This window comes from Lipotes vexillifer, unplaced genomic scaffold, assembly GCF_000442215.2.
Source record: "Lipotes vexillifer unplaced genomic scaffold, Lipotes_vexillifer_v1.1 scaffold27, whole genome shotgun sequence".
Classification (NCBI taxonomy): domain Eukaryota; kingdom Metazoa; phylum Chordata; class Mammalia; order Artiodactyla; family Lipotidae; genus Lipotes; species Lipotes vexillifer.
Window position 1 is genome coordinate 103,233 of NW_006787756.1, and position 10,207 is coordinate 113,439.

General features: G+C 41.5%; 1 protein-coding gene across 1 annotated transcript in view; it reads right to left on the minus strand.

Annotated features, from left to right (window-relative positions):
- The window catches only part of LACTB2 (lactamase beta 2), a 33,470-nt gene extending 23,295 nt beyond the window's left edge, over positions 1-10,175 (minus strand). The window contains exons 1-2 of the mRNA XM_007460780.1: positions 9,990-10,175; positions 3,686-3,849 (exon numbers count right to left, since the gene is read on the minus strand). Of these exons, the coding sequence (XP_007460842.1) occupies positions 3,686-3,849; positions 9,990-10,111 (286 nt within the window). The 5' untranslated portion in view covers positions 10,112-10,175. The remainder of the gene's footprint in view (positions 1-3,685; positions 3,850-9,989) is intronic.
- Between the last annotated feature and the right edge of the window lie 32 nt (positions 10,176-10,207).

Sequence of the window (10,207 nt, forward strand, 5' to 3'; positions counted from 1 at the left end):
GAGCATTAGGGCTACAGTGGTATCAATGGAAATGCGGAGGGAGAAAAACACATGCAAAGGAAAACTGACAAGGCATAGAAATCTGGCTAGTAGGAAGGATAAAGGATAGAAATATCGCAAATATAATAAAAATAAAACAACAGCAACTAGACCTTCCCTCTCCAGTGCCAAATTCCATTGCTTTGTATCCTGAGAGGCTGAAGCAAAAAATAAATAGCTATTCTGGGAACTGACGTTACACAGTAAGGCTGTCTTCAATTTAGAGTGAGATAGCAAGGTGTTTTTGTTTGTTTTTATTTGTAATCTGCATAATTTTGTTTTTCAGTAAAGAAGTGGAGATACTACATCTCTAGTTGTGAGGCAGATGATCCTTCCAAAAAACTCACAACTATCTCAAAATTACAAAACAAATGTCACACTATAAAATAACTCCGTGCCAGTTTTTAAAATTATGTGCAAATTTGAAAACACATATCTTATTCACAATAGCAATCTACACAGGCAAGATGGAGAAGGGCATGCTGAAATCAATCATATGATAGTAATTATTATTTTAAATAAAAGCTTATTGAGATGTAATTCGCATACTATAAAATTCACCCTTTTGAAATGTACAATTCACTGTTGTTGGTTTTTTTTTAGCGTATTCAAAGAATTGTACAAGCATAACCACTATAAAATTTTAGAACATTCCGAAACCCTATACCCAATGGTACTCACTCCCTATTCTCTCCTTCACCCAGCCCTTGGCAACCACTTATCTACTTTCTGTCTCTATCATGTAATTATTTTAACAGGAGGAAACCCTCAGTCATTTGTTAAGGTTTATGGATTATAATATCATTGCCAATGCTAATTATTTAAACTGATACAAACATGTGATATTGCTCATGTATAATACTTTCTAACATTCTAATTGAATAGCAAGAAGCAAACATTTGACTCCTAGGACTTGGATGTTAAATACATGGCAAAGGCCCAACTTCAGCTGTAAAATAATAATAATTAGACAACAAAATATATTTTACAAGATTTACCCAAAACCAAGCCAAAACAAAAAACTTGAGCACCCTGGGGCTATGCAGTTCTCATGTCTGGTAAAATTCTGGCTCCCTGTAAGCCACTAGGAGTTCCTAAATCACACACTGAGTATTTTAAATTTTTGCAGGCAGATTACTTCAGAGTTACCGTAACTTCCCATAGAAATCTTATAAATGGCATTCATAATTTTGGTGTGGCCTGTAAAAACACAGGAAGTGGGCTTCCCTCGTGGCGCAGTGGTTGTGAGTCCGCCTGCCGATGCAGGGGACGCAGGTTTGAGCCCTGGTCCAGGAAGATCCCACATGCCACAGAGCGGCTGGGCCTGTGAGCCATGGCTGCTGAGCCTGCGCGTCCGGAGCCTGTGCTCCGCAACGGGAGAGGCCACAGCAGTGAGAGGCCCACGTACCGCAAAACAAAACAAAACAAAACAAAACACAGAAAGTTAGCATTGTAAAGTACTTGAAAAATTCTTCCATACTAATAAACAAAATTATAAAGAATTTAAACTATTAAAATATGGAATAAAAAGAAATTATAAAGCAAAATGGAACAAGAACGCTAGTGATTAAGGATTTAGAGAATGAAGAAATACATGGAACTTTTGGGGAGAGATCCTGAAAGGTACACCCGAACAATTTCAGTGCTGAGGAACTCAAGGTCTGCATGTAGCTGGTCTAGCTTCAATAAAGTTCACAACAAAACACAACAAGCCACTTCTCAAACAAGTATTAAAGTTTTCATGGCTATAAAGCAGTGTCAAATTTCTTTTTGATTTTCTTTAAATCAACATAATAGGTAATCTATCATATAAATATTCATTATTTGTAGGGAACCCCAAACTATTTTAATTTTTAATTTAAAGAAAGTGGGTCAGATGTCCAGTAACAGGTGAATGGATACACAAATGGTGGTATATTCCTACCATGGATTACTACTTGGCAATAAGAAAGGAACAAACTACTGATGCATGAAACGGGTGAATCTCAAACACAAGATGCTAATGTGCAAGAAGCCAACGAGTGATGTCGTATCCTTCCATTCTAGAAAACTTTAGAACACAGGCAAAACTAATCTATGGTGATACAAAGCAGATGAGTGGTTGCTGGAGCTGGAGGGGGAATCACTGCAGAGCGGCATGAGGGGACCTCTTTTTGGGGTAGTGGGAGCATTCTTTATCTTGATTGGAGTGGTCACATAGGTGTTTGCCAAACTATACATTTTATGGGTACATTTTATGTATGTAAATTCAAGCTCAATAAAGCTGATTTATGAAGGAGAGAAAGGGGGCCATAAACATTTCAATTTTTCAAGCTGACCTGCATGCTAAAAGAGCTGCCCAAAGCTAATTAAGGATCCTCGGCATAGTTTTTTAATTCACAAAATTTAATGATGGACAAGAGAAAAAAAGGTGAGGACAGGTCAGACTAAGACAGAATGATTTCCTGCGGAGGGCAGTCCCTTCGGATTGGAAGAAAGGAGGTTAGAGGGTAAGAGAGTGAGAGGAGACAGGTCTTTACAATGGGCCGCCTGGTGATATTGGGGGCTGTGCCTGAGAATATCTTGGTGTCCCAATTATAGTTTCAAGGCCTAAAAAGATAAATACAAACATTAAAAACTATTAGTCAAATGTCTACACGCATTCCTTTTGTGAATGAACGTTCTCGACCTCCTTGTCTTTCCTGTGCCGTGGACACACACAAAGTCCCATTCCAGTGTCTCTGCCCCGGCAACGCCCTCTGCTGGGTGTACCCTCCTCTCAGACACGGTACAGCTCACCCCCTCTCCCTCCACCCCAGACACCACTGCTACCACCCTCCTCCGCTTTACTCTCTCCCACCTTGCCTTCATGTAGCTTCATTTTTCTTCATAGCACCTGTCACCATCTGACCTAAGATTCATTTACCATTTACCTTCCCAACTAGAACGAAGCTCCATGAAGGCGGTCTTTGTTTTGCTCACTGCTAGGTCCCGTGTGCCAAGAATGGCACCTGGATTTAGCAGTGCCTCCAGTATTCACTAAAGGAAAGAATGGATGGATGGATGGATGGATGAATGGATGAACGAATGGATGAATGTATGTATGTACGGATGAATCTATGTGTGTGACGGTGGGATGAGGGAATAAGGGAGATGGTAAGGTGTCAGTACTGAATAGGTTTCAGGGACAGAGAATTATCAATACAATGATCTTTCCACAGTATTTCAGTTTATTGTGGTAATTGCCTTATGTTATGGAAGACGTGAGGTCACATTTAGAATGTGGACAAGAACACACCACCTCACAGTACTCAGGCCAAATGTTCAGCACAGTGCCTGGCACACAGTAAATGCTCAACAGTAGTTAGTTATTATTAAATCTGAAATAGTAATTGTCATACAAACTAAATTAAAACTGATCTTCATCACTGGGCAAAGGGGAAAAATAAGAGGGAAAAGAGATCTGAAATAGAAAATAGGACCTTTCCTTTCCTCCTCTGTTAAAACTGGGGATAGTGTTCAAGTTACAGTAATTTCTGAAAGTACCATTTAAATATGTAAGTAAGCTAGTAAATAGTTTACTAGCTTACTTAGCTCTGTTAACTGAAGTAAATTATTCCGAAGACACAGTTTTCTTCAATGAGCTTAACGAATGTTTTCTGTTTACCATTATTGATGTTTTTACAAATATCTCCTATGCCTCCGGTATGATCACGGTGCCAATGGGTCACTATGATTTCCTGGATTGCTGTGTTAAATTCTGTCAGGGCCTGCTTTAAACAGATGATATATTCTGGAATTGCTGGTTCTCCAGTGTCAATGAGGATTCTCCTGAAAATTAAATGGAAAATAATCATACAGTCGGAACACAGAGTTTGTATCAGCATATTTCTCACACAGATAATTTACATTACATTTAAGAAACTGCACAAATTGCCTTGCTTCCAACGTGCTTGAAAACCAGCTGTATGTTATTTCAGCTTAACTATAATCATCTCACCTTCAGAAAGTTCTTTGAAAAAAACTTAGATAAATGTGAGTCTGAACAAGGAATAATAGCAATGGTATTCAACACTTACATAGCACTTAAAAGAAATAAGGCACCGTTCCAAGGACCTGACATATTTTAACAATTGTATTTCTTGTAACACCGTTTTGAAGTAGGCATTTCATTATTATATCCAGAAATTAAGCAACTTGCCCAAGGTTACTCTGCAAAGACAGGGCAGAAGCAGCATTTGCACCCAGGTATTCTGGCGCCAGAAGACGCACTTTTATCCACGCTGCCTTTGAGATCTTTTACAACATCCTCAAATGTCTCGGAGATATGAAAGAATCTGATTTGATGGTATCCCTAAGGCAACCCAGTCTTCTGCACTATACGCAAAACCGATCCCCGAAGTTTTACACAGGCTGCCTTATGTGAAAGTGCAGGCAGCAGGGAAGTGCCGGGGAGTGTCTGAGCTGCTTCCTTTCTCTACTCAGACCACCTCATTAGTTATCTTTTTCTGCTTGTGGTTCTGAACCCACCTTCTACTTTGTTTGCCCTTTCTCACTGTTTTATGGGATGATGGTCTTTTTCTCTGAAGTTTTTTGGAAGAAATCAGGGTGACATTTTCCTCCTCCAGAACCAATTCACTGACTTCTTAAATTCACGCTGTTTCACAGGAATCCCTCCCGAATTCAGGCTGGGGGAGAGATGATTCATCTTGATGCAAAGTTTCAGTCATTCTATTTGTGTATTAATTCATCAATAACTGTTTATGAATGATCTGCTATGTGCCATGCCTTTCTTGCAAGACAAAAACCCATCTTGCCCTGGAAAAACAACCTGACTTTGTATGTTAATGATGACATCTGTAACAGCAATCTTAGTACATGAACGATGTTGTTGACTACAGCAATTTTAGTCATCTGACTCTGGCAGATGAATATTTAGGTAGCACAGGACTGAGGGCAGAGGGGACAACAAAGGGAATAGAGTTTTGGATAGAGAGATTAGTCATAAACTCGGTAAGGAAACGTGGCTTTAGGGGGACTGTTTCACAGTCACTTGTCCATTCAAGACACACTGTGGGTGTCTGGAAGAAGTGGACTACAGGGGAAGCACCTAGAATCATTCTTCATGTGGCGTAAGTACAACCTCAGCTGTAAACTGGAAAAGAAAGTTGTTCCCACCTTAACCAACAGCAAGTCTGTCAATGATGTCTGTGAAGAATTAGTGCAGAGGACCAGACACTGTCATCTCTAGGTGTGCTTGTCCTTCACAGCCCAGACAATACCCTACCTTAGCATGTCATTTTGCAAATGTGAGTTATGCTAATCCAGGGGACAAGAGAAGAGTGCAGAACAATCTGTGCAGGTCTGTGACCAATTTATTCACCAGAGCACAGGGCCTGGCATGCAGTAACAATCTGCTACGTGAACGGAGAAAAAAATTCTTCAACTAATGGGAGTTAGTGTCATCAACTTCCTCAATTAGGTATTTTCTATCAACATTGAGATAGCTATTAAATGGTCTCTGTCAATTTGCTGTCCCTCTTACAAAATCATTAAGTACTTTCTGAGCACCTACTATAAACCCAGTATTGTCTGGATGTTATAAGGGAGGAAAAAGTGAGTAAAGTAATAGCTGATGTGCTTTCCCCATTCTAGAATTTGAGTACTTTAGGTATGAATTTTCACTTAAATTTCACTGAATCCTCATAACATCCGTCTGAGGTGGGTACAATACAACTCTCACTGTATAGATAAGGAATCTGACGCTTAGAGAATCAACTGTCTTGTCCACAGCCATGAGCCAGGTACTGGGACGTGATAATCAGAGCCCAGTGTTTTAACCCCAACTAGTCCACTAGACTGCCTTTTCCTACTAAGAAGAAATAGTATACTCACCCTCAAGGTAGTTACAATTTTAATAGTAAAGATTAAAACTCCATCTTTTAGAGGTTCTAGGCAGAGGAGGAATGTGGAAATACTCTTTGGAAGATCTGGCTATTATTGGTCCATTTAAATATTTACTGAATACCTCTGTACTAGGCATCACAGTAAGTCTGAGTGCTTTAGGGAAATTCATTTGGCATCTATGGGCTGATCAGAAAGAGGAAGGAAGACTGGTTAAAACTGCAGTTATCCAGCAGTAATAGAATCCTAACAGAGCAAATGAAGGGAAAAAGAGAATGCTCATTCATTCAGCAAATATTTACTGTACTATGTACAAGGCTCTGTGCTAGGTGCCAGAGATATAGTAATAAATAAGCCTTCATTGAATTTATATTCTAGTGGGGAGTGGAGTTGGGGAAATACATTAAGCTTCTTCCTACACACAGAAAATCATTTTATTATTGACATAAGGGCCATGACAAGTATGGAATGCTAAGGCAGTGTACTACATTAACCTACCACAGTGTAAAGCGTCAGGGAAGGCTTTATTGAGGAAACGTTATTTTAACAGAGCTCTAAAGGATGAGTGAGGTTGGCTGGGTGAAGAGAAGGATAAGTGGGAGACAGAGAGGAAAGTAGGCATGAAAGCTCTGAGGCGGAGTGGATAGAGCCCATGTGGCCGGGATGGGAGAGAAGCTTGACTCAGGGTGATGACAGATCGGAGATCAGAATATCACAAGGCCTTCTAGTTTCCATTTTCCAAAAAATCCAACTCTGTTACGTTGGTGAATCACAAAGTTTTAAATGCAGCCAGACACATCTCTTCTGTGACTTCTGATGTCAACTGAATTGCCACACCCTTACGAAACCTCTCGACAGTGACCAGATTAAAATCTTTAATTATACGGTTCCAGAACTCTAGACTTACTCTTCATCGGCCTCGTCAAACGGTAAATTATATATCCATTTTGGGGGCTATATGTTTTTTGGGGTTTTTTTTGGCCACACTGAGGCTAGTGGGATCTTAGTTCCCCAACCGGGGATTGAACCCAGACCCTCGGCAGTGAGAGCACAGAGTCCAAACCACTGGACCACCAGGGAATTCCCTGGGGGCTATTTGATTTATGGTATCTACAATTCGCCAAGCCAAGTGAAAGCAAAACTATTGTTATGTGTGTATTTTTTCTACCAAGTCCATAGGAGACTCCTAGTATATTGCCTGAGACACAGTAGGCACTTAGAAATGTTTCTACTATGAATGAAGGCTTTCTTTTTTATCAAATAACATTTAAAAGAGTCTGTAAGAAATATCATGTCTCCAAAAACTTTTAAAAAATACCAGAGGTGTTTTATTAAAGGGCAACTTAATCAAGACCAAGTTGTATTACTACTTTACAAACAGACCTCATTTTAAGCATACTGCAAGGAAAAAAAAGTTTCGTGTTTCACCTACGTATAATAATGTCCCTTGAAATGTCACTTTGAAGCTCCTCCCATCAAGGATGGCAGTCTGTTTCCGCATCCTTTGAGTATGGACTTACACTGGGTTTTCCTACTGAAAACAGACCGACATGAAAGTGATGGCTTGCCATTCGTAAGCCTCTGCCTCCAGGTCTTTCAGTGCTTCCTCTCACGCCACTGGAACCCTGAAACTAGCCAGTGAATAAGCTAGGCTACCCTGCTGCAGGATAAGAGACCAGAACACAAAAAACAAGAACCCCACAATACTCCTTTGGCTACGTTGGGGAGAATGTATTGAACAGGGACAAAAGTAGATGCAGAGAAGTCTGACTATTTTAAAAGCGTAAGCAAGAGTTGTACTGGCTTGGACTGGGTGACAGCAGTGAAAATGCTGAGATCTTCTTAATGGCTTGGATACGTGTGTGCAGGAAGCAAAGAAAAATGTCAAGGAGAGTACGTAAGTATTTGCCTTGATCAAATGTGGGGTTGGTTCTCTTTACCAAGATTTGGATGACTGGAAGAAGACCAGTGGGAAACAATGAGTTTCAAGTGGCTGTGAGGCTCCAACTAGAGATTTAAGAAACCAGTTGGCTATCCTAGTCTGAAGATGAAGCTTGGATTTGTCTACACTGGAGCTATAAATTTGGGAGTTACTAATGAATAAAACAGGTGAAGCCAAGGAAGTAGACAAGATCCCCTAGGTAAAGAACATAACAATGGGAACAGGAGAAAGAGTAGGATTGCCTTGTGAAGGGCTCATACACTTAAAATACTTGGTGAAGAGGATGATTCTATAAAGGAAATTGTGTAAGAGTAGCTAGAGAGGTGACAGGAAACCAGGAGAATGTGGTGTTAAGCAAATCAAGGAGGGAGTGGTCAATAGCATCAAAAGATATTGAAGTTCAAATGAGATGGGAATGGAAAAATGCCATTGGGTTTAGTGATACAGGAGGCACCTGTGATCTTAGTGGAACAGATGGATACCATCATCAGAACCACTTACTTGGACCCAACTAATATTCATTTCTAGCCACCTAGCATTTACTTTATACAGCAGAGCAGCAGCATCTGTACATTAACTTATTCTAGTTCAACTACATGGGTTCACCATCACCTCTCTCTCATCTATGAGTGATTCCACTGGCCGTTCCACTCCCTAAGCTTATGTGGGTAGAAGTCTAAGCAGTGTAAGATGGAAGGCGGTGAATCTGCTCTTCCCTCAATCAGTTTCAGGTTCATCATGACTTTTAGCACCAGCACCTTGCCACACCGAGGGTGATTCTAGTGTTTAAAGACACAGTATGGATTTTTCATACAACACAGCCCCTAAACCTAAGCCAACCTCTTCATCTGGTTTTCAAACAGAACCTGCCATCTGTCTCACCGCTGGGAGAAAAGCAGGCTGTGTTGAACTTACAGAGAGAGTACACTGATCTCCAACATAGTGTTTTCCTGAGAGACTTTCTAGGATAATTTTGACTACATGCAATTTTCATGTTAGGTACTGTCTTTTAGAGCTCGTTTAACGATGACACACTGAAAAGTGAAGAGCACATCTATGGACTTCCTAGGGTGAGGGAGTCTCAGCTAACCCAGACTCTACGCCAGATATCAGGTATTTTTTCTGCTTAATTTTCTGTTCTCCTCGATTCCGGAAGCAGCTCAAAGCTCTGACCCTGCCTTGTTTACCCTGGACTCAACTTGTTGCTTTCTGCTTGATGTGCAGTTACTTCCAGACGCTCCATCCTGTTGCTTCTAAAACTATGATTTACTGGAAAAAGGCAAATACAGTGGATACTTCGAATGAAAGCCCAGTAAACTATACTAATTAAACCAATCAACTATATTTTACTAATTGTAACACGTCCGGGCTGAACAATTAAATTCTGGGCTCAAGCGGAACTATATCTTATTTTCATTTTCTATTATCTAGAGTATACTAAAGACTAAATACTATACAAAAATTGCTCAATGCACTTATTGTGCAGTAAATCACACATTCCCATGTCTGCATAATTCCACTAAAATAGAATGCATCTGAACAAGAGAAAAATCTTAGAAATGCAGACAGGCTATTCCCTCCGCAGAGTAATTTAAATAAGGCCACACAACAGCAACAAAAACAAAGTTAGCTTCTCTTTCCCAAGAGCTAGGGGGCTCTTTAACAGACTCGAGCAATTTGAAGCAAGAAAATCCTGCCCTCTGCTGCTGAGTTAAGAAAAAGGCCTCAGCACAACGAATCGCTTTTGCGAAGCGAAGTTAAACTCCGGGCCAAACACCAGTGAAAGTCAGGTGTGGAAAGTAAACGCTCTCCTGGATTAACTCCGGGCGATTTCTAGTTTCTCAACAGCTTAAACACGCTCATCCTGGCATTCAATATCATGCAAAGTAAATTAGGTCTCAAAACCACGAAGTGTTTTTTTCATTAGCCAGCTGTAAGCTAGAGAGTTGACCACCCAGGGTGGTCGTGATCTGGGGGTGGTCCCGCCCGCTTGGCGCGGGACGCCGTGGTGCCGGCTGCGGGCGGACAGCCTCTCCGCCCGCGGCTAGCAGCCATCGCAGCCCCAGCTCCGTGCGTCCCGCGGGTCGGTGTGTAGGATGCGGGGTTGGGAGGGGGAAACGTTTACCTGGGCCCGGTCCCCACCAGGTAGGTGTTGGTGCCCTGCAAGGTCATGGGGCCCGGGTTACAGCCCAGGACGCGAATCACCCGACTGGACAGCCGTTCCACGCGCTGCAGGGCGGCTGCCATCTCCACCTCTGCCGCTCGCCCGCGCTGAACTGGAAAAGCCGCCAGAGCCCGGAACAAGCAAACAGGCCGGTGGGGGGTGGTAGGGGGTGGGGTGGA